At 42.1% G+C, this 26,140-nt stretch overlaps 1 protein-coding gene across 2 annotated transcripts in view; it reads right to left on the reverse strand.

Annotated features, from left to right (window-relative positions):
- The window catches only part of LOC126181890 (serine/threonine-protein kinase 10), a 175,393-nt gene that overhangs the window by 12,664 nt on the left and 136,589 nt on the right, over positions 1-26,140 (reverse strand). For both annotated transcript variants that reach the window (XM_049924808.1, XM_049924807.1), the window contains exon 22: positions 25,238-25,373. In XM_049924808.1, coding sequence (XP_049780765.1) covers positions 25,238-25,373 — 136 coding nt within the window. The remainder of the gene's footprint in view (positions 1-25,237; positions 25,374-26,140) is intronic.

Genomic DNA, 26,140 nt, shown 5'->3' on the forward strand with positions numbered 1-26,140 from the left:
AAAGCAGAGATTAATGTGGTTTGATCATGCACTGATTACTGCTTTTTAAGTGAACTTCATAACTGGTGTAATCTTCTTAAAGGTGAAGATCCCAGTTGGGTATAGTGGTTCAATTACGTAACAAGGCAATTAACTTAGCAATCAGTACAATGTGACTGGTCACTTTTGCACTGGTGCCATTGTTACCAAACATGAAGTACAAATGAATAATTGCATTTATGTAATAAGTGTATTTTATGTTGAGTTAACAAGTGCACTAGAACACTACACCCAAAACAGTTTAATGAGCAAAATTCATAGCCACAGGCCCTTGGCTATAATTTCAGGAGTTCAATTTTGTGTTGTGAACACACACATTCAAGCTATTACTCTCCTTGTTTATGCCATATATGCAAATGACTATCTCTTGAGTTCAGGCAGTGCCTAGACACTGAAGCTGTGGTATGTCATTCTACCCTCCAGTTCTGCCTCCAGAAGAAGCACAGGAGATATAGTCAAAATGCCATATTGTGAATGTGAGTCCAGCAATGACATGCTTCCCTGTAACCCTGTGACAAGTATTCTAATCGCTATAGCCCATGTGGACCCTCCAGGCATACACACGGCTCACATCTGTGCAGAGGAGGCCTTGCAGTCTACCATTAATATCCTCATAACAACTCTAATAGGCATGTGGCTGTGTCAAGATATCTTGGTCTATAGCTATGAGAAATATCCTCTATCACTGCCAGTGCTACTATCCAAGTAGTGCAATAATTCTCTGGAGGAATGATCCAGTCTCTCAAAAGGCCTAAAATATGACTTCTCCTCTCCTACCGCAAAGTGTCCAGTCGGCTGAAAGAAGTTAATGTACACTGTCTGAAAAAGATGCCTGTCCGCCCCTTTACTGCCGCAAGGGCAGATCTCTTTGCATTACGTGTTGACATTTAAAGCTCATTTATGGATAGCATACTTCATTTCACTATCACTATATCATTGTGACAGCAGTGTCCTAACACTTTTAACACCATGCTTGTCCTGGTGTTCCCAACAACACCTGTCTCCTATTTAGGCAAATGTCTACTGGACACCTGAATGCAGTCTAAACATCCATCCTCTGTTCACGCAATGTTACACAACACCAGTCAGCATCTGCAGTTACTTGGTTGTGTACAAGGAGAGTTTGATTATTCTCTAAGAAAGCTGAGTGAAATTTGTCAATGTTAGTTGCTGTCACAACTGCTGCCAATATTCCAGCAAAAACCAGGTGTAGCCTTTCAGTTTTCAGATGCCAATGGGAGTTCAATTATCTACATCTATACTTCGTAAGCCATCTTACAGTGTGTGATGGAGGGTCCTTTGTGAACCAGTGTCCTTTCACACTTTTCCTGTTCAAGTTGCTGGTAAGCTTCAGTGAGGAGTTGAATCTCTCTAATTTTATGTTGATCATCTTTCTGTGACATGTATGTAAGTGGAAGCAACAGATTGGCTGACTCTTCTGGGAACGTACACTCTTAGAACTTTTAACAGTAGACCTTACGACAGCCCATTACATCTCTCTTGCAGTGTCTTCCACTGGGGTTGGCTGGGTATCTCTTTGTTATTTTTGTGCTTACTACATGAACCTATAATGAAACATGCTGCTCTCCATTGGATCTTTCTCCATTTCCTCTATAAGCCCTATCTGATAAGTATCCCCTACTGTTTTGAGCAATATTCAAACAGTGATCAAACAAGTATTTTGTAACCCACTTCCTTTGTTGATGTACATTTCCTGAGGATTCTTCCTGTGAATCTCAGTATGGCATCTGTCTTACGATTAATTTTATGCGGTCATTCCACTTCAAATAATTCTGTAAGTGTAATACTATATATTTTATGGAAGTAACTGCTTCCAGTGATTGTTCTGCAATTGTGTAATGATGTAATAAAGGATCTTTCTGTCTATGTTACATCTGTTATGTTGAGGGTCAGGTGCCACTCCCTGCACCAAGTGTCGATTCTCTGCAGGTCTTTCTGCATTTTGCTACAATTTTCTGGTAATGCTACTTCTCTGTATACAACAGCATCATCCATAAAAAGTCTCGTAAAACTTCCAGCATTATCTACTACATCAATTATATACTTGTATATTGTGAAAAGTAATTGTCGTGTAACACTTCCCTGGAACACACCTGAAGCCACCTTTACACTTGAAGATCTCTCTCCGTTCATAATGATATACTATGTTCTGTTTGCTATAAACTCTTCAATCAAATTCACAGATGGTCTGATGTTCCCTACATTTGTACTTTGTTCATTAGGGATCAGTGGGTAACTATCACACGACTTCCGAAAATCAAGAAACACAGTATCTACCTAGGCACCCGTATCTACTACTTTCTGGGTCTCGTGGATGAACAGAGCAAGCAGGGTTTCATACAGCCATTGTTTTTGGAACCCAGTTTGTTTATGCAGAGGTGGTTTCTGGTCTCCAAAAATGTCATAATATGCAAGCATAAAACAATTCCAAAATTCTGGAATACGCTGATGTCAGAAATATAGGCCTGTAGTTTAGTGCATCTGTCTGATGACCCTTCTTGAAAACAGAAATGACTGTGCTGTTTTCCAATCATTAGGAAAGTGTCACTCCTCTCGAGACCAATGGCACACTGCTGCTAGAAGAGAGGTAAGTCCTTTCACATGTTCTCTGTAGAATCGAATTGGTATCCTGTCAGGCACAGTCGGCTTTCTTCTGTTGAATGATTTCAGTTGTTTTTGTATCCTTTGGTCATTTATTTTTATATCTGTCATTCTGTCACTCTTGTGAAGATTTAAAGGAGGAACTACAGTGCACACTTCCTCTGTGTAACAGTTTTGGCGAAAGATGCTTAGTATTTTGGCCTTCACTGTTTTTTCTCAGTTTCAGTGCCATTATCATCATTGAGTGTCTGGACAGATGGTTTTGAAACTTCTTAGGATTTTCTGTCAAGTTAGTATTTTATTCATTTCTTTGATGTCTGCATGATCTGACTCACCAAAAGTGAAATGATTCATAAGCTGGTAACACTACTGCAACAAAGAAAATTTGAAAATGAACTCTGTATGGCATAAATAGTTTGTAGTTAAGTTACATGAAAGTTACTGATTTTACAACATTATTTTGCATATGTGCAGCCTCATATTGCTAAAAGTCAGTTATTATTAAGCAACACTGTCATTTTTGCAGAGTACTTGTGAATAAATTGCTGGTTCATGATTGATTTTGAGCCATATTATCCACTGACCTATGCATTTCCAGTGCTTCCAGGATTACCATACCAAAACTAATTACATCTGAATTACATAAGATACTCTCAGTTACATGTACAGTGAAACTCCATGTTTTATGTTTTCATGCGGTCCAGACTTAAAAAATGCAAAACTGAGGAAAATGCAGAATTGGGGAAAATGTTAGAACTCCCCAAAATACTAGCAAAAATAGATGTAATTGCATATATGATTAAAAATCGCAATCCTCTACAATACTTTGCACAATATCTCCCTAAGTGTATGAAATTAAATGTACAATACAATGTTTATACAATAACTCGTGGTAATGAATTTCATCAGTTCTTAAAAAATCACAATGTGTAACAGCAAGTAAAAACTCATGAAAAAATTGAAACTGGTATCTGAGTACAAGGTAACCGAGCTATTTTGCTACATGGTATAACCACAAATTGTATGTTCAAAAGAAGCATTTTTGAGAGATTATCCTTTGTGCTCACCCAGAAAATAGCAAAAATTGATGAACATGTTGAATTAAACAAAAATATCACAGTGGCTTAAGTGTTCAAGCCATAAGCATATCTGCTTAATGACAAACTTCATCACCATTGCTGTTATTGTTTAATGCTTTTCTTACCAGCCGCACTTCATATGCTCACCACCATTAAAGTGTTATTTTAGGCTTGATGATAGAAACAGAGACATGAAAAAATGAGTTTATTTCCCCAGTTGGTGTTACAAGCTTATTAGAAGTTACCTCACTGAATTTCTGTACACTGCGTAAAATATAAATTTGAAAGAAAGCTCAGGTGCTATTTTCACTTCATGCCCTCTATCACTGCTGCCAATCTTTATGACCTACAGTGTGTAGTGTGAGAGTGGTGCAAAGTATGTACGGGAGTAGTGTGTTGCAACTGTATTGTGTCAGATTTGAACACAAAGGTCCTTAAAATGTGCTATCACAAAATCCTTGTTCTATTTCCATGTGACAACTCTGTCACAGCACATCATCTGCATGAAAAGTATATTTTCGGCACTTCACAAAATGCTTTCACCCCCACTTGCACTCCCATCACTGAAGGGCCACTCCCTGTCTCCACACATCCAGTGTGTTGGTGTGGTGTGGTGTGGTGGCTGCCCGGCTATTGGGTGACTTAACAAGTTGCCAGCCAATAAGAGTTCACTAGCCGGAAATGGGCGACATTTCCTCAATTATGACTAAGCATATTCTTGAGACTTGTGTTTGAATTTAAAAGTTGACAACTGATATCAGATATACAAGCACAAAGGTGAGACTGTGTTACAAGTGGCACAAGAAAAGCTAGTGGCTGGGCCCCTTTGTCAAGAATTTGCTCATTCCAGAACACTTCACGTCAACTGTCTCGTTTTCCCATTACTGCTACAATGTAGCAGTAGCTGTATCATAATTGTGTGGTGGAGCTAAACGCTGCAAGCTGTGTTGGCAACACTGATCATGGATTACGTCAGCATTTCCTCTCTCACGCCTCCCCTATCCACAACAGCCTAAAATATTCCCTTAACTCCGCCACCACCCGTGATGCGAACCATCTGTCTTTTTTGCCACTTATAACTCATTTAGTCACATCAAATTTCAAATAGGAAGGAAACAGGACGATGTCTAAGTATGAACTTCCAATCATGGTAAACCTTACTAGGAAGAAATGTAATACCGGGGAATTTTTAGCATTGATCTTATGGGTTTTTCACAAGGGTTAAGAATTTATGGTGTAAAATGCAAGAAACGTAAAATGGGAGAATGTAAAATCGAAGTTTCATTATACTTATTTTCAACCATTCCTGTACCATTTTTGTGAATGCAGCCAGAAAAATAATTGTGTCACACACACACACACACACACACACACACACACACACACACACACACACACACAGATATATATATATATATGTGCGGATGGCAGGTCGATAGACACACAAACATACACAGCTTCCCAATATATTTATTCCTTAATGAAATTTGTCATTAAAAATATATCATTTTTTCAAACCAACAGCTCAATTCATGGAATCAATACTAGAAATAAGAATAATCTTCACAACGATTTAAAGTCACTTAGTCTTGCACAAAAAGGTGTGCATTATTCAGGAACACACATTTTCAATAACTTGCCAGCAGCCATAAAAAGCTTAACAACCAATGAAATTCAGTTTAAGAGAAGCCTAAAGGATTTATTGGTGGCCAACTCCTTCTACTCCATCGATGAATTTCTTAGTAAAACCAACTGATTTGTATATAAGTACAACATAACTTCTGCACAATTTCAGTGCAGTAATGTGTTCACTGAAAATGTGTGTGTGTGTGTGTGTGTGTGTGTGTGTGTGTGAGTATAATCTAACTTCTGCACCATTTCAGTGCAGTAATGTGTTCATTGTAAATAAGTATTACAGTAGTTGTATTACATGTTTATTACCTTATAAATAAATAAAAAACTTTTTTATTTTAAATTCAGTGCATTAGTATTTGTAAAATGACTCTTAGTGTTCATTAAAAAATGACGATCATTCCACTTGGGACCTGTGGAATGGTACATTAGCTTATTTGTTTTAGTTGTAAATATTTGTCCATGTATTGTTGTTTTTCTGACATGTTCCACATCCAGGAGGACCTCCTCACTACGGATCAATTGGAATGAAAGTAAATCTATCTATCTATCTACACACAAAATTCTAGCTTTCGCAACCAACGGTTGCTTCGTCAGGAAAGAGGGAAGGAGAGGGAAAGACGAAAGGATGTGGGTTTTAAGGGAGAGGGTAAGGAGTCATTCCAATCCCGGGAGTGGAAAGACTTACCTTAGGGGGAAAAAAAGGACAGGTATACACTCGCCCGCGCGCGCGCACACACACACACACACACACAGACACACACACACACACACACACACACACACACACACACACACATATCCATCCGCATATACACAGACACAAGCAGACATTTGTAAAGGCAAAGAGTTACTCATTGCCTTTAGGCAAAGCATATATATATATATATATATATATATATATATATATATATATATATATATATATAAAAGAAAGATGATGAGACTTACCAAACAAAAGCGCTGGCAGGTCGATAGACACACAAACAAACACACAAAAAAACAATATATATATATATATATGTTGTTGTTGTGGTCTTCAGTCCTGAGACTGGTTTGATGCAGCTCTCCATGCTACTCTATCCTGTGCAAGCTTCTTCATCTCCCAGTATCTACTGCAACCTACATCCTTCTGAATCTGCTTAGTGTATTCATCTCTTGGTCTCCCTCTACGATTTTTACCCTCCACACTGCCCTCCAATGCTAAATTTGTGATCCCTTGGTGCCTCAAAACATGTCCTACCAACCGATCCCTTCTTCTAGTCAAGTTGTGCCACAAACTTCTCTTCTCCCCAATCCTATTCAATACCTCCTCATTAGTTACGTGATCTACCCACCTTATCTTCAGCATTCTTCTATAGCACCACATTTCGAAAGCTTCTATTCTCTTCTTGTCCAAACTAGTTATCGTCCATGTTTCACTTCCATACATGGCTACACTCCATACAAATACTTTCAGAAACGACTTCCTGACACTTAAATCTATACTCGATGTTAACAAATTCCTCTTCTTCAGAAACGCTTTCCTTGCCATTGCCAGTCTACATTTTATATCCTCTCTACTTCGACCATCATCGGTTATTTTACTCCCTAAATAGCAAAACTCCTTTACTACTTTAAGTGTCTCATTTCCTAATCTAATTCCCTCAGCATCACCCGACTTAATTTGACTACATTCCATTATCCTCGTTTTGCTTTTGTTGATGTTCATCTTATATCCTCCTTTCAAGACACTGTCCATTCCGTTCAACTGCTCTTCCAAGTCCTTTGCTGTCTCTGACAGAATTACAATGTCATCGGCGAACCTCAAAGTTTTTACTTCTTCTCCATGAATTTTAATACCTACTCCGAATTTTTCTTTTGTTTCCTTTACTGCTTGCTCAATATACAGATTGAATAACATCGGGGAGAGGCTACAACCCTGTCTTACTCCCTTCCCAACCACTGCTTCCCTTTCATGCCCCTCGACTCTTATAACTGCCGTCTGGTTTCTGTACAAACTGTAAATAGCCTTTCGCTCCCTGTATTTTACCCCTGCCACCTTCAGAATTTGAAAGAGAGTATTCCAGTTAACATTGTCAAAAGCTTTCTCTAAGTCTACAAATGCTAGAAACGTAGGTTTGCCTTTTCTTAATCTTTCTTCTAAGATAAGTCGTAAGGTCAGTATTGCCTCACGTGTTCCAACATTTCTACGGAATCCAAACTGATCTTCCCCGAGGTCGGCTTCTACCAGTTTTTCCATTCGTCTGTAAAGAATTCGCGTTAGTATTTTGCAGCTGTGACTTATTAAACTGATAGTTCGGTAATTTTCACATCTGTCAACACCTGCTTTCTTTGGGATTGGAATTATTATATTCTTCTTGAAGTCTGAGGGTATTTCGCCTGTCTCATACATCGTGCTCACCAGATGGTAGAGTTTTGTCATGACTGGCTCTCCCGAGGCCATCAGTAGTTCATATGGAATGTTGTCTACTCCCGGGGCCTTGTTTCGACTCAGGTCTTTCAGTGCTCTGTCAAACTCTTCACGCAGTATCTTATCTCCCATTTCGTCTTCATCTACATCCTCTTCCATTTCCATAATATTGTTCTCAAGTACATCGCCCTTGTATAAACCCTCTATATACTCCTTCCACCTTTCTGCCTTCCCTTCTTTGCTTAGAACTGGGTTGCCATCTGAGCTCTTGATATTCATACAAGTGGTTCTCTTCTCTCCAAAGGTCTCTTTAATTTTCCTGTAGGCAGTATCTATCTTACCCCTAGTGAGACAAGCCTCTACATTCTTACATTTGTCCTCTAGCCATCCCTGCTTAGCCATTTTGCACTTCCTGTCGATCTCATTTTTGAGACGTCTGTATTCCTTTTTGCCTGCTTCATTTACTGCATTTTTGTATTTTCTCCTTTCATCAATTAAATTCAATATTTCTTCTGTTACCCAAGGATTTCTATTAGCCCTCGTCTTTTTACCTACTTGATCCTCTGCTGCCTTCACTACTTCATCCCTCAGAGCTACCCATTCTTCTTCTACTGTATTTCTTTCCCCCATTCCTGTCAATTGTTCCCTTATGCTCTCCCTGAAACTCTCTACAACCTCTGGTTCTTTCAGTTTATCCAGGTCCCATCTCCTTAAATTCCCACCTTTTTGCAGTTTCTTCAGTTTCAATCTGCAGTTCATAACCAGTAGATTGTGGTCAGAATCCACATCTGCCCCAGGAAATGTCTTACAATTTAAAACCTGGTTCCTAAATCTCTGTCTTACCATTATATAATCTATCTGATACCTACTAGTATCTCCAGGATTCTTCCAGGTATACAACCTTCTTTTATGATTCTTGAACCAAGTGTTGGCTATGATTAAGTTATGCTCTGTGCAAAATTCTACAAGGCGGCTTCCTCTTTCATTCCTTCCCCCCAATCCATATTCACCTACTATGTTTCCTTCTCTCCCTTTTCCTACTGACGAATTCCAGTCACCCATGACTATTAAATTTTCGTCTCCTTTCACTACCTGAATAATTTCTTTTATCTCGTCATACATTTCATCTATTTCTTCATCATCTGCAGAGGTAGTTGGCATATAAACTTGTACTACTGTAGTAGGCATGGGCTTTGTGTCTATCTTGGCCACAATAATGCGTTCACTATGCTGTTTGTAGTAGCTAACCCGCACTCCTATTTTTTTATTCATTATTAAACCTACTCCTGCATTACCCCTATTTGATTTTGTATTTATAACCCTGTAATCACCTGACCAAAAGTCCTGTTCCTCCTGCCACCGAACTTCACTAATTCCCACTATATCTAACTTTAACCTATCCATTTCCCTTTTTAAATTTTCTAACCTACCTGCCCGATTAAGGGATCTGACATTCCACGCTCCGATCCGTAGAACGCCAGTTTTCTTTCTCCTGATAACGACGTCCTCCTGAGTAGTCCCCGCCCGGAGATCCGAATGGGGGACTATTTTACCTCCGGAATATTTTACCCAAGAGGACGCCATCATCATTTAATCATACAGTAGAGCTGCATGTCCTCGGGAAAAATTACGGCTGTAGTTTCCCCTTGCTTTCAGCCGTTCGCAGTACCAGCACAGCAAGGCCGTTTTGGTTAATGTTACAAGGCCAGATCAGTCAATCATCCAGACTGTTGCCCCTGCAACTACTGAAAAGGCTGCTGCCCCTCTTCAGGAACCACATGTTTGTCTGGCCTCTCAACAGATACCCCTCCGTTGTGGTTGCACCTACGGTACGGCCATCTGTATCGCTGAGGAACGCAAGCCTCCCCACCAGCGGCAAGGTCCATGGTTCATGGGGGGATATATATATATATATACTTAAAAACAAAGATGATGTGACTTACCAAATGAAAGTGCTGGCAGGTCGACAGACACACAAACGAACACAAACATACACACAAAATTCAAGCTTTCGCAACCAACGGTTGCCTCGTCAGGAAAGAGGGAAGGAGAAGGAAAGACAAAAGGATGTGGGTTTTAAGGGAGAGGGTAAGGAGTCATTCCAGTCCCGGGAGTGGAAAGACTTACCTTAGGGGGAAAAAAGGACGGGTATACACTCGCACACACACACATATCCATCCAAACATATACAGACACAAGCAGACATATTTAAAGACAAAGAGTTTGGGCAGAGATGTCAGTCGAGGCAGAAGTGCAGAGGCAAAGATGTTGAATGACAGGTGAGGTATGAGTGGCGGCAACTTGAAATTAGCGGAGATTGAGGCCTGGTGGATAACGGGAAGAGAGGATATATTGAAGAGCAAGTTCCCATCTCCGGAGTTCGGATAGGTTGGTGTTAGTAGGAAGTATCCAGATAACCCGGACAGTGTAACACTGCGCCAAGATGTGCTGGTCGTGCACCAAGGCATGTTTAGCCACAGGGTGATCCTCATTACCAACAAACACTGTCTGCCTGTGTCCATTCATGCGAATGGACAGTTTGTTGCTGGTCATTCCCACATAGAATGCATCACAGTGTAGGCAGGTCAGTTGGTAGATCACGTGGGTGCTTTCACACGTGGCTCTGCCTTTGATTGTGTACACCTTCCGGGTTACAGGACTGGAGTAGGTGGTGGTGGGAGGGTGCATGGGACAGGTTTTACACCGGAGGCGGTTACAAGGGTAGGAGCCAGAGGGTAGGGAAGGTGGTTTGGGGATTTCATAGGGATGAACTAAGAGGTTACGAAGGTTAGGTGGACGGCGGAAAGACACTCTTGGTGGAGTGGGGAGGATTTCATGAAGGATGGATCTCATTTCAGGGCAGGATTTGAGGAAGTCGTATCCCTGCTGGAGAGCCACATTCAGAATCTGATCCAGTCCCGGAAAGTATCCTGTCACAAGTGGGGCACTTTTGTGGTTCTTCTGTGGGAGGTTCTGGGTTTGAGAGGATGAGGAAGTGGCTCTGGTTATTTGCTTCTGTACCAGGTCGGGAGGGTAGTTGCGGGATGCGAAAGCTGTTGTCAGGTTGTTGGTGTAATGCTTCAGGGATTCCGGACTGGAGCAGATTCGTTTGCCACGAAGACCTAGGCTGTAGGGAAGGGACCGTTTGATGTGGAATGGGTGGCAGCTGTCGTAATGGAGGTACTGTTGCTTGTTGGTGGGTTTGATGTGGACGGATGTGTGAAGCTGGCCATTGGACAGGTGAAGGTCAACATCAAGGAAAGTGGCATGGGATTTGGAGTAGGACCAGGTGAATCTGATGGAACCAAAGGAGTTGAGGTTGGAGAGGAAATTCTGGAGTTCTTCTTCACTGTGAGTCCAGATCATGAAGATGTCATCAATAAATCTGTACCAAACTTTGGGTTGGCAGGCCTGGGTAACCAAGAAGGCTTCCTCTAAGCGACCCATGAATAGGTTGGCGTACGAGGGGGCCATCCTGGTACCCATGGCTGTTCCCTTTAATTGTTGGTATGTCTGGTTTTCAAAAGTGAAGAAGTTGTGGGTCAGGATGAAGCTGGCTAAGGTAATGAGGAAAGAGGTTTTAGGTAGGGTGGCAGGTGATCGGCGTGAAAGGAAGTGCTCCATCGCAGCGAGGCCCTGGACGTGCGGGATATTTGTGTATAAGGAAGTGGCATCAATGGTTACAAGGATGGTTTCTGGGGGTAACGGATTGGGTAAGGATTCCAGGCGTTCGAGAAAGTGGTTGGTGTCTTTGATGAAGGATGGGAGACTGCATGTAATGGGTTGAAGGTGTTGATCTACGTAGGCAGAGATACGTTCTGTGGGGGCTTGGTAACCAGCTACAATGGGGCGGCCGGGATGATTGGGTTTGTGAATTTTAGGAAGAAGGTAGAAGGTAGGGGTGCGGGGTATCGGTGGGGTCAGGAGGTTGATGGAGTCAGGTGAAAGGTTTTGTAGGGGGCCTAAGGTTCTGAGGATTCCTTGAAGCTCTGCCTGGACATCAGGAATGGGATTACCTTGGCAAACTTTGTATGTGGTGTTGTCTGAAAGCTGACGCAGTCCCTCAGCCACATACTCCCGACGATCAAGTACCACGGTCGTGGAACCCTTGTCCGCCGGAAGAATGACGATGGACCGGTCAGCCTTCAGATCACGGATAGCCTGGGCTTCAGCAGTGGTGATGTTGGGAGTAGGATTAAGGTTTTTTAAGAAGGATTGAGAGGCAAGGCTGGAAGTCAGAAATTCCTGGAAGGTTTGGAGAGGGTGATTTTGAGGAAGAGGAGGTGGGTCCCGCTGTGACGGAGGACGGAACTGTTCCAGGCAGGGTTCAATTTGGATAGTGTCTTGGGGAGTTGGATCATTAGGGGTAGGATTAGGATCATTTTTCTTCGTGGCAAAGTGATACTTCCAGCAGAGAGTACGAGTGTAGGACAGTAAATCTTTGACGAGGGCTGTTTGGTTGAATCTGGGAGTGGGGCTGAAGGTGAGGCCTTTGGATAGGACAGAGGTTTCGGATTGGGAGAGAGGTTTGGAGGAAAGGTTAACTACTGAATTAGGGTGTTGTGGTGCCAGATCGTGTTGATCGGAATTTTGAGGTTTTGGAGGGAGTGGAGCTGGAAGTGGGAGATTGAGTAGATGGGAGAGACTGGGTTTGTGTGCAATGAGAGGTGGTTGAGGTTTGCTGGAAAGGTTGTGAAGGGTGAGTGAGTTGCCTTTCCGGAGGTGGGAAACCAGGAGATTGGATAGTTTTTTGAGGTGAAGGGTGGCATGCTGTTCTAATTGGCGGTTGGCCTGTAGGAGGATGCTCTGAATAGCCGGTGAGGATGTGGGAGAGGAAAGATTGAGGACTTTTATTAAGGATAGGAGTTGACGGGTGTGTTCATTGGCTGAGTTGATGTGTAGGTGAAGGATTAGGTGGGTGAGAGCAATGGATTGTTCAGTTTGGAACTGGTATAGGGACTGATGGAAAGAAGGGTTGCAGCCAGAGATGGGAACTTTAAGTGTGAGGCCTTTGGGGGTAATGCCAAATGTCAGACAAGCCTGAGAAAATAAAATATGTGAGCGTAATCTGGCTAGGGTGAAGGCATGTTTGCGGAGGGAATGTAAATAAAACTTAATGGGGTCGTTGTGGGGGTGTTGTGAGGGTGACATGGTATTGAAGGTGGAAAGTTTAACATGAGGTTGAAATGAAAAAGAAAGATAGAAATATATGGGGAGAGAGAAAGGTGAACTAGAAAGCAATTGGAGATCTGGTATGAAAAAAGGCGAAAAAGTGTTGGTTAAGTTGATCCTGTGGTGAACTTGGGTTGGTAGACAGCGATGTGGAAAAAGGTTGGGTGGTTGTGTTGCCGCTAAATCACGTCAAAGGACGGAGAAATTCGGGAAAATTTCGAGAAAATTTCGAAAAAACGTATTAAAGGAGTGGTGTTGTGGTGAAAGATTACGAAAATGGGGCTAACAATTGTAGAAATAATGACGTTAAAACCTGTGGGGAGCGGCTAAAATGATCAGTGATGTGCGAAAAACGGAAGTGGAAATAAACTTAAAGTTATTAGAACTAGCCAGAATGGTTGTTAAATACGTGAAAGCAGCTGTTATTGAACTGGAAACGGTGGATTTAGTAGCAGCGGTAGTGTTGAAAGCGGAAAATAAAATTTTTTTGTTATGATTGGGAAGTGGGTTACGTATTGTTGAGCATATATAGGCGGGATAAAATTGTATAGTAGATTACGGTAAAAGGGGAAGGTGAATACAAAGTGAAACTACTGGTAAAAATAGAAAGAGAAAATAAAGAGAAAAAAGAGAAATAAGACGACAGGAAAGATTTCGAAATGCAAAGGCGACAATAACAAACGTAATTGTTGGGTTCAAATTAATGATATGGTTATAATAGAAGGAAACATTCCACGAAGGAAAAATATACTTAAAAACAAAGATGATGTGACTTACCAAATGAAAGTGCTGGCAGGTCGACAGACACACAAACGAACACAAACATACACACAAAATTCAAGCTTTCGCAACCAACGGTTGCCTCGTCAGGAAAGAGGGAAGGAGAAGGAAAGACAAAAGGATGTGGGTTTTAAGGGAGAGGGTAAGGAGTCATTCCAGTCCCGGGAGTGGAAAGACTTACCTTAGGGGGAAAAAAGGACGGGTATACACTCGCACACACACACATATCCATCCAAACATATACAGACACAAGCAGACATATTTAAAGACAAAGAGTTTGGGCAGAGATGTCAGTCGAGGCAGAAGTGCAGAGGCAAAGATGTTGAATGACAGGTGAGGTATGAGTGGCGGCAACTTGAAATTAGCGGAGATTGAGGCCTGGTGGATAACGGGAAGAGAGGATATATTGAAGAGCAAGTTCCCATCTCCGGAGTTCGGATAGGTTGGTGTTAGTAGGAAGTATCCAGATAACCCGGACAGTGTAACACTGCGCCAAGATGTGCTGGTCGTGCACCAAGGCATGTTTAGCCACAGGGTGATCCTCATTACCAACAAACACTGTCTGCCTGTGTCCATTCATGCGAATGGACAGTTTGTTGCTGGTCATTCCCACATAGAATGCATCACAGTGTAGGCAGGTCAGTTGGTAGATCACGTGGGTGCTTTCACACGTGGCTCTGCCTTTGATTGTGTACACCTTCCGGGTTACAGGACTGGAGTAGGTGGTGGTGGGAGGGTGCATGGGACAGGTTTTACACCGGAGGCGGTTACAAGGGTAGGAGCCAGAGGGTAGGGAAGGTGGTTTGGGGATTTCATAGGGATGAACTAAGAGGTTACGAAGGTTAGGTGGACGGCGGAAAGACACTCTTGGTGGAGTGGGGAGGATTTCATGAAGGATGGATCTCATTTCAGGGCAGGATTTGAGGAAGTCGTATCCCTGCTGGAGAGCCACATTCAGAATCTGATCCAGTCCCGGAAAGTATCCTGTCACAAGTGGGGCACTTTTGTGGTTCTTCTGTGGGAGGTTCTGGGTTTGAGAGGATGAGGAAGTGGCTCTGGTTATTTGCTTCTGTACCAGGTCGGGAGGGTAGTTGCGGGATGCGAAAGCTGTTGTCAGGTTGTTGGTGTAATGCTTCAGGGATTCCGGACTGGAGCAGATTCGTTTGCCACGAAGACCTAGGCTGTAGGGAAGGGACCGTTTGATGTGGAATGGGTGGCAGCTGTCGTAATGGAGGTACTGTTGCTTGTTGGTGGGTTTGATGTGGACGGATGTGTGAAGCTGGCCATTGGACAGGTGAAGGTCAACATCAAGGAAAGTGGCATGGGATTTGGAGTAGGACCAGGTGAATCTGATGGAACCAAAGGAGTTGAGGTTGGAGAGGAAATTCTGGAGTTCTTCTTCACTGTGAGTCCAGATCATGAAGATGTCATCAATAAATCTGTACCAAACTTTGGGTTGGCAGGCCTGGGTAACCAAGAAGGCTTCCTCTAAGCGACCCATGAATAGGTTGGCGTACGAGGGGGCCATCCTGGTACCCATGGCTGTTCCCTTTAATTTCCCAATCATAACAAAAAAATTTTATTTTCCGCTTTCAACACTACCGCTGCTACTAAATCCACCGTTTCCAGTTCAATAACAGCTGCTTTCACGTATTTAACAACCATTCTGGCTAGTTCTAATAACTTTAAGTTTATTTCCACTTCCGTTTTTCGCACATCACTGATCATTTTAGCCGCTCCCCACAGGTTTTAACGTCATTATTTCTACAATTGTTAGCCCCATTTTCGTAATCTTTCACCACAACACCACTCCTTTAATACGTTTTTTCGAAATTTTCTCGAAATTTTCCCGAATTTCTCCGTCCTTTGACGTGATTTAGCGGCAACACAACCACCCAACCTTTTTCCACATCGCTGTCTACCAACCCAAGTTCACCACAGGATCAACTTAACCAACACTTTTTCGCCTTTTTTCATACCAGATCTCCAATTGCTTTCTAGTTCACCTTTCTCTCTCCCCATATATTTCTATCTTTCTTTTTCATTTCAACCTCATGTTAAACTTTCCACCTTCAATACCATGTCACCCTCACAACACCCCCACAACGACCCCATTAAGTTTTATTTACATTCCCTCCGCAAACATGCCTTCACCCTAGCCAGATTACGCTCACATATTTTATTTTCTCAGGCTTGTCTGACATTTGGCATTACCCCCAAAGGCCTCACACTTAAAGTTCCCATCTCTGGCTGCAACCCTTCTTTCCATCAGTCCCTATACCAGTTCCAAACTGAACAATCCATTGCTCTCACCCACCTAATCCTTCACCTACACATCAACTCAGCCAATGAACACACCCGTCAACTCCTATCCTTAATAAAAGTCCTCAATCTTTCCTCTCCCACATCCTCACCGGCTATTCAGAGCATCCTCCTACAGGCCAACCGCCAATTAGAACAGCATGCCACCCTTCACCTCAAAAAACTATCCAATCTCCTGGTTTCCCACCTCCGGAAAGGCAACTCACTCACCCTTCACAACCTTTCCAGCAAACCTCAACCACCTCTCATTGCACACAAACCCAGTCTCTCCCATCTACTCAATCTCCCACTTCCAGCTCCACTCCCTCCAAAACCTCAAAATTCCGATCAACACGATCTGGCACCACAACACCCTAATTCAGTAGTTAACCTTTCCTCCAAACCTCTCTCCCAATCCGAAACCTCTGTCCTATCCAAAGGCCTCACCTTCAGCCCCACTCCCAGATTCAACCAAACAGCCCTCGTCAAAGATTTACTGTCCTACACTCGTACTCTCTGCTGGAAGTATCACTTTGCCACGAAGAAAAATGATCCTAATCCTACCCCTAATGATCCAACTCCCCAAGACACTATCCAAATTGAACCCTGCCTGGAACAGTTCCGTCCTCCGTCACAGCGGGACCCACCTCCTCTTCCTCAAAATCACCCTCTCCAAACCTTCCAGGAATTTCTGACTTCCAGCCTTGCCTCTCAATCCTTCTTAAAAAACCTTAATCCTACTCCCAACATCACCACTGCTGAAGCCCAGGCTATCCGTGATCTGAAGGCTGACCGGTCCATCGTCATTCTTCCGGCGGACAAGGGTTCCACGACCGTGGTACTTGATCGTCGGGAGTATGTGGCTGAGGGACTGCGTCAGCTTTCAGACAACACCACATACAAAGTTTGCCAAGGTAATCCCATTCCTGATGTCCAGGCAGAGCTTCAAGGAATCCTCAGAACCTTAGGCCCCCTACAAAACCTTTCACCTGACTCCATCAACCTCCTGACCCCACCGATACCCCGCACCCCTACCTTCTACCTTCTTCCTAAAATTCACAAACCCAATCATCCCGGCCGCCCCATTGTAGCTGGTTACCAAGCCCCCACAGAACGTATCTCTGCCTACGTAGATCAACACCTTCAACCCATTACATGCAGTCTCCCATCCTTCATCAAAGACACCAACCACTTTCTCGAACGCCTGGAATCCTTACCCAATCCGTTACCCCCAGAAACCATCCTTGTAACCATTGATGCCACTTCCTTATACACAAATATCCCGCACGTCCAGGGCCTCGCTGCGATGGAGCACTTCCTTTCACGCCGATCACCTGCCACCCTACCTAAAACCTCTTTCCTCATTACCTTAGCCAGCTTCATCCTGACCCACAACTTCTTCACTTTTGAAAACCAGACATACCAACAATTAAAGGGAACAGCCATGGGTACCAGGATGGCCCCCTCGTACGCCAACCTATTCATGGGTCGCTTAGAGGAAGCCTTCTTGGTTACCCAGGCCTGCCAACCCAAAGTTTGGTACAGATTTATTGATGACATCTTCATGATCTGGACTCACAGTGAAGAAGAACTCCAGAATTTCCTCTCCAACCTCAACTCCTTTGGTTCCATCAGATTCACCTGGTCCTACTCCAAATCCCATGCCACTTTCCTTGATGTTGACCTTCACCTGTCCAATGGCCAGCTTCACACATCCGTCCACATCAAACCCACCAACAAGCAACAGTACCTCCATTACGACAGCTGCCACCCATTCCACATCAAACGGTCCCTTCCCTACAGCCTAGGTCTTCGTGGCAAACGAATCTGCTCCAGTCCGGAATCCCTGAAGCATTACACCAACAACCTGACAACAGCTTTCGCATCCCGCAACTACCCTCCCGACCTGGTACAGAAGCAAATAACCAGAGCCACTTCCTCATCCTCTCAAACCCAGAACCTCCCACAGAAGAACCACAAAAGTGCCCCACTTGTGACAGGATACTTTCCGGGACTGGATCAGATTCTGAATGTGGCTCTCCAGCAGGGATACGACTTCCTCAAATCCTGCCCTGAAATGAGATCCATCCTTCATGAAATCCTCCCCACTCCACCAAGAGTGTCTTTCCGCCGTCCACCTAACCTTCGTAACCTCTTAGTTCATCCCTATGAAATCCCCAAACCACCTTCCCTACCCTCTGGCTCCTACCCTTGTAACCGCCTCCGGTGTAAAACCTGTCCCATGCACCCTCCCACCACCACCTACTCCAGTCCTGTAACCCGGAAGGTGTACACAATCAAAGGCAGAGCCACGTGTGAAAGCACCCACGTGATCTACCAACTGACCTGCCTACACTGTGATGCATTCTATGTGGGAATGACCAGCAACAAACTGTCCATTCGCATGAATGGACACAGGCAGACAGTGTTTGTTGGTAATGAGGATCACCCTGTGGCTAAACATGCCTTGGTGCACGACCAGCACATCTTGGCGCAGTGTTACACTGTCCGGGTTATCTGGATACTTCCTACTAACACCAACCTATCCGAACTCCGGAGATGGGAACTTGCTCTTCAATATATCCTCTCTTCCCGTTATCCACCAGGCCTCAATCTCCGCTAATTTCAAGTTGCCGCCACTCATACCTCACCTGTCATTCAACATCTTTGCCTCTGCACTTCTGCCTCGACTGACATCTCTGCCCAAACTCTTTGTCTTTAAATATGTCTGCTTGTGTCTGTATATGTTTGGATGGATATGTGTGTGTGTGCGAGTGTATACCCGTCCTTTTTTCCCCCTAAGGTAAGTCTTTCCACTCCCGGGACTGGAATGACTCCTTACCCTCTCCCTTAAAACCCACATCCTTTTGTCTTTCCTTCTCCTTCCCTCTTTCCTGACGAGGCAACCGTTGGTTGCGAAAGCTTGAATTTTGTGTGTATGTTTGTGTTCGTTTGTGTGTCTGTCGACCTGCCAGCACTTTCATTTGGTAAGTCACATCATCTTTGTTTTTAAGTATATTTTTCCTTCGTGGAATGTTTCCTTCTATTATAACCATATATATATATATATATATATATATATATATATATATATATATATATATATATAAAAACAAAGATGATGTGACCCACCAAACGAAAGCGCTGGCAGGTCGACAGACACACAAACGAACACAAACATACACACAAAATTCAAGCCCTCGCAACAAACTGCCGCCCCATCAGGAAAGAGGGAAGGAGAGGGAAAGACGAAAGGACGTGGGCTCCAAGGGAGAGGGCAAGGAGTCACCCCAGTCCCGGAAGCGGAAAGACCCACCCTAGGGGGAAAAAAGGACGGGTATACACTCGCGCGCACACACACACACACACACACACACACACACACATCCATCCACACACACACAGACACAAGCAGACATATTTTATCCACACACACACAGACACAAGCAGACATATTTAAATATGTCTGCTTGTGTCTGTGTGTGTGTGGATGGATGTGTGTGTGTGTGCGCGCGAGTGTATACCCGTCCTTTTTTCCCCCCTAGGGTGGGTCTTTCCGCTCCCGGGACTGGGGTGACTCCTTGCCCTCTCCCTTGGAGCCCACGTCCTTTCGTCTTTCCCTCTCCTTCCCTCTTTCCTGATGGGGCGGCAGTTTGTTGCGAGGGCTTGAATTTTGTGTGTATGTTTGTGTTCGTTTGTGTGTCTGTCGACCTGCCAGCGCTTTCGTTTGGTGGGTCACATCATCTTTGTTTTTAGGTATATTTTTCCTTCGTGGAATGTTTCCTTCTATATATATATATATATATATATATATATATATATATGGTTATAATAGAAGGAAACATTCCACGAAGGAATATATATATATATGGTTATAATAGAAGGAAACATTCCACGAAGGAAAAATATACTTAAAAACAAAGATGATGTGACTTACCAAATGAAAGTGCTGGCAGGTCGACAGACACACAAACGAACACACACATACACACAAAATTCAAGCTTTCGCAACAAACTGTTGCCTCATCAGGAAAGAGGGAAGGAGAGGGAAAGACGAAAGGATGTGGGTTTTAAGGGAGAGGGTAAGGAGTCATTCCAGTCCCGGGAGCGGAAAGACTTACCTTAGGGGGAAAAATATGTCTGCTTGTGTCTGTATATGTGTGGATGGATATGTGTGTGTGTGCGAGTGTATACCCGTCCTTTTTTCCCCCTAAGGTAAGTCTTTCCGCTCCCGGGACTGGAATGACTCCTTACGCTCTCCCTTAAAACCCACATCCTTTCGTCTTTCCCTCTCCTTCCCTCTTTCCTGATGAGGCAACATTTTGTTGCGAAAGCTTGAATTTTGTGTGTATGTTTGTGTTCGTTTGTGTGTCTGTCGACCTGCCAGCACTTTCATTTGGTAAGTCACATCATCTTTGTTTTTAAGTGTATATATATATATATATATATATATATATATATATATATATATATATATATAGAGAGAGAGAGAGAGAGAGAGAGAGTGCATGTAAATCTTTTTTCACAATTTTCATGTGTTTCTTGTTCTAATTATATTGTCAATATGAATTGAGTATTATAAAATAAACTTATATTCCCATAATGTAAAGTGGAATCTCATTAGTGCCTCCCTCATTACTGCATTTTCCTGCAAAGTGCATCCAGTTTTGGAAGTCCCGGTCCTAATTGCATTAAGCATATGTTAAAATGACTCATTTATATATTCTTGCCCACTGTTTAGCACGTTTCAATTTGGAGGATAGGTGATGTTTGGCTCATGACTTTTGCCACCAAGAGTTCTGGTAGGAGGACGATTACGGCCATGGGATGAGGAAATATGCAAGTAAACAGTGCTGTTCAGTGCCAAAACTTTCCGACTTCTACCATCAAGTACAGATTGGAAGCAGGGAAGAAATTGAGCCAAACAATAAATCGAATATTTACCAGAGTGTAACTCAGTCTCTGATGTCCTGTGTGTTTAGCATTTAACTGACTCTCTGTCCATGTTTGTTTATTTATTTTGATGTCAAATGGGTTTACTGATACATCTTGGAGAAAAAGACAGTGAGACAGTTAACACATGAAGAAAAGTGGCCAAAAATTCACACATGAAGCCTGTTTAATATTACACGAGAATTGAACATTCCTCCATCAGCATTAAATGCAACAGTGAGCAAATGAAAAATAATTAAAGCAGCACGTTTGGAAGGAGGAAATGGCAAAAGAAACTGAGCGTGCGACAGTTAGTTTCCACAACTGGAAAACATACTACTGAAGCATATAAAACCAGCTCATACTTTGAAGATTTCAATTAATGGTACTGTGATTTGCGCTAAAGCAACATATACAGCACGAAAGATGGGACTCTCAGATTTCAAAAGCAGCCAATGGTTGGAGCAAAAGGTTCAAGAAACATCATCATTTACTGTATAAATATGTTCAAAGTGAGGCTGGAAGTGTAAACATTAACACCATTCAGTCACAGAAAAATACTATTTCATCAATCATAGAAAGATGCAGGCCCAATGTTTTTTTTTTTTTTCTTTTTTTAATTGGAGATGAAAGCAGCTTATTTTTTCTCCACCTTACGGCTGAAAAACTCTTGAGTTTAGAGGAGAAATCCCACAGCAGTAAATTTAGCAAAGAGAGGCTAACTGCCTTATTATGTTGTAATGAAGGTGAAACAGAAAAGGTAGTGCCACTAACAACTGGAAAGGCGAAACATTCACAAAAAGTGTGGACATATCCTTGTAAAAATATGCCTAATATGAAGACTTGGGTAGCAACAACTATGTTCAAACAATTCTTGTGCATCTGGGATTCAAGGCTAGGTTGTTAGAAACAGGAAAATCATACTGTTTACCAAACAGTAAGTAGCAACCCCACCTCCCTCCCCTCCAAGATAAGTCATATCTATGTAATATAAATGTAATTTTTGTTCCTTGCAAACTGTACAATCCACCTTCAGCTACTTGACCAAGGCATTATAAAAATGTGTGAAGATTCTTGTAGAGAATTGGCTTCCCTCAAGTTAATTCAAAGAAGGTTGGCTTTCATTAAATACTTACAGATAGCATCACACAAGAAAACAAAGGAATTGCAACTGGGCAATGGCAGCAAATAATGGTGCAAGAAGAAAACACCTTAGTTTCAAAACATATACTGAATGTGACAAAGGCATTGCTGTCTGTCAGCCCACAACTATTGCTGAAGCCTTCTGGGAACAGATGGCAGAGAAACAAGAAGAAAGCGAAGACGAGGATGACCCAGAACCTTTGCCAGTTCCTACAATATCAAAAGCTATTGAAGCACTGGGCACAGTTAAGCGTTATGTTTTGAGTTTTTAAGTCTATGAAGAAATGATAAACATACTAACTAAAATGGACAATACAATATTACAATTAAGCCAAATGAAACAGCCAACTATTTCTATGCTTCTCCAATCTCTGTGGAGACATGACTACCTACTATATCTTATTGTATTATAGTGTAGTTCAGCTAAGGTGTATGATATACCAGTTAGCTTGCTGAAATGACAACCCCTACCCTATTCAATTACTAGCAGTAATTCACTAACAGAGAGGCGCTGAACGAGTAGTGTTTCATGAATGAATATAAAAACCTACCCGGTTTGTATTTTGGATGCTATGTCTCACATCACATGATTTTCCTGCATTCCTACTGGCTGATGGAAGAAATGTACTTGCCTGGCATATTGGACTAGCCAGTATCACTGTGTTCAACAAATATTTGCTTCTTGCATACTAACACACAATTCTGAGAGTTTCTGGGTGTCATATCCCAAATGCGTTCTTGAAATGCACACTTCGAATTATAATTTATAGCGACAGCATGTGAGAAAGTATGGTGTACAGAGATAACATATTACCCCAAACTGACAAATATGGTACCCTTAATTCTGCATTTTCAATGATGAAAAAAATCAAATTGTTACCAAAGTATGTATATTTTGGTAATACATTTTCCTGCTTTCAATCTTTGTCCCTTCAAAAATGTGCTAACGAGATGCCACTGTACTTACTTTTCCCTTTTAAATAGTGCAAGAATCTATTTCTGCCACATGCATGTGTTTTGCAATATTATTTAAAACTAACTCAAATTATGCTTGTTCACAACCAAGTACCACGTGTGAAGAGGCAAGCGTTGAATGTGCTGGACATTTATTAGCCTGTTTACTCCTTTCAGCCAAACAAATCCTGTAGGCTGATCAAAATTAGTCTTGTCCTTCAACATATTGCACTGTAAGCACACTTCACAATATAGAATCTCATTAATATAAAAGCTTTTCTGCTTTAAATGCCTTTTCTGCCCAATTCTGCTCTTCTTTCAAACTGTTACCAAAAATATAGTTTCTGAACACATTAGTCATCCAAACAATGGTCCATACTTCATATGAACTGTTATAATACTTTTCAGGTCTGTATACCGTATTTACTCGAATCTAAGCCGCACCTGAAAAATGAGACTCGAAATCAAGGAAATAAATTTTCCCGAATCTAAGCCGCACCTGAAATTTGAGACTCGAAATTCAAGGGGAGAGAGAATATATAGGCCGCATCTCCAAATCGAAACAAAGTTAGTCCACTGTAATATGAGACACAATTTAGGTCGAATGAATGACGATACAGGTACAGTAGTTTGGTTCGAGTCGTAAGCTTAGCAGTTAAGCTTTACCAGGTAGCCATTGCTATGCGTCAGGCGCTCCGTCCGTATTTATACGGGTACCCTTCCTTTTCCGCGTGCCTCGTCTTGTTTGAATTGATTGCTTATTTTTTTTCGATCTGTTAAGTGCAGTTTTCTTTGTTATAGGTGTTTACATCACTCTAAGCTGAAAATGCATTACTGTACTGTGTCATGCATTGTTTGTCGCATTCTGATAGTGCGTGTTTATGGCCTGTCACCGCTCGCGGCATGGCTTGCTTTTGTGCGTGCTACCGCCACTTACAATAAAAAAAAAAAGAGAGGAATCGTCTCATTAGCGAAACAATGGCAAGAAACTGCTGTTTGTTGTTACTTACACTGCTGCTTTCTTTGATAATGATCAACAAGAACCAAATAATGGACTGCGTATGACAGAAGATGTTCTGAACGAGAGTTTAGCGAAAATTTTTCTCCGTTTGAAAATCTTTGCAGGCGCCTCTTTACTACATTACATTCTACACAGAAATTAGAGTCATCGTAGATTTAAAAATCTAGTCAATTGCTGTGCTTCATTTCTGACTGTATCACTATTAAGCATAAGAATAACACGAATATAAACATGACATGATATGTATATTCCTCCGCATTTGCTGTTGTCTCACTCTAGTTTCGTAATTTATTAGGCAGACAGGACTTAAATGAGATAGCAGCCAACATGAAACAATACATGGCAAAATGTTTATATTCGTATTATTCTTATGGTGACGAGAATACTGCATGTGATTCTCAATTTGTAAAAGTTCCTATTAGCAACCAACTCGTCTCACAGATAGGAAAAAATTTCAGAACGTAGAGTTGGCCATATTGACAAACATCCCAAACAGTCTTGACAGTCGGATTTTCGTAGTACATTGAAATGCTGCTACATTCGAAGATGAACAATACGGAATTTGTATTTACTTCGTTGGATATTGTATGAAAATGCAGTGGTCGAAACTCGGGGTGGAGAAAAAAGCTTGTCTTCCACCTTTTTATTAAAATTTATTTCCTGACGCAGAGGTTTTGGCGCCAGTATTTATCTTTGTGCCTACAAAGCATGCCTGTGTGGCGCTACATATATTCGACGGCAGAAGTAAGCTGTGGCGGCACCCACCAACATTTTTCAGAACTTCCGCTTGCTTTGCACTCGATTCTAAGCCGCAGGCGGTTTTTTGGATTACAAAAACCGGAAAAAAAGTGCGGCTTAGATTCGAGTAAATACGGTATCCAATGCACATTTTTACATTTTACAAAGAACATGATGAAAAAAATTCTTGCAATGGTACGATATGTCTCTAGCATCAACGTTATGTTGGGTTTACACAAATATCAAAATCGTGCACGTAGATGACGTTACTTGGAATTATGTTATTGTTCTTGCTATGTGAAAATACTACTAAAGTTTCATTATGGTCTTGTTACTTCATAAAATAAATAGTTTTCTAGAGGCATCAACTATTATTTTTACATCAAACAATCATGCAAAACAGATACTAACGTTTTTCATTTTGCAGTTGTTCCAGCTCACGAATTGTTGCTTCAGATGTAGCACGGAGCTCTTCCAACTGTCGCTGATGTTTAATCTCAGCTCTCTGCTGTTCAGCACGATATCTTTTTTTTTCATCTTCTTGGAACTGCAGAAAGATTAGTATAATTGTAAGAGGAATACTTTGTAACTTAACTTAAATGGAGGGGGGGGGGGGAGAGGGGGGGGGGAGAGAGAGAGAGAGAGAGAGAGAGAGAGAGAGAGAGAGAGAGAGAGAGAGAGAGAGAGTATCAATTGCAACTGGAGCTGTCATACTCATCATTAGTAGATTATGCTTGTGGATTAACTCTCTATTCTTATTGTGGAGGCACTGATTAAATCAAACATTTACTTGTGTTTTATAGGAATGCTGGAAATTTAATAGGGTGATATATAAATATAAACTTGATCCTGCCCACAAATAGATTTTTGTCAAACACTGTTCTGGCCTGTCAAAACAATGGTTTTTACCCCACACAATTTGGAACTGTGAACAAGGGCAGATTAGATTACAGTTTGCATATACACATTCACATTTAACATATTGAAAACAATTTTTAAAACATAACATACAGGGTTATTCTAAATAATGGACCCATTTTCAGAAATGCATATGTATTCAAGCACAAATCCAAAATGAACAAGCTCAATACCAATTAAAAGAAGAAGTTTCAAAGTTTTTGGCGGGTGGTGGTGGGCAGGCGGTGATGGTTTCAGAAGCAGCTGGTGGAGTTCGTGCGGCAATAGGACGGTCATTACATTTCACAGTCAGCTGTGAGTGAGATGGCGACTGTGGAACATAAGGTTTTCTGCATTCTTGAGTTCGCAAAAAGTGAGTGCAGCGGGCATTTCGTACCAAATTCAGTACTCAAATGC

The sequence above is a fragment of the Schistocerca cancellata genome, chromosome 1 (assembly GCF_023864275.1).
Source record: "Schistocerca cancellata isolate TAMUIC-IGC-003103 chromosome 1, iqSchCanc2.1, whole genome shotgun sequence".
In the NCBI taxonomy this organism is placed as follows: Eukaryota; Metazoa; Arthropoda; class Insecta; order Orthoptera; family Acrididae; genus Schistocerca; species Schistocerca cancellata.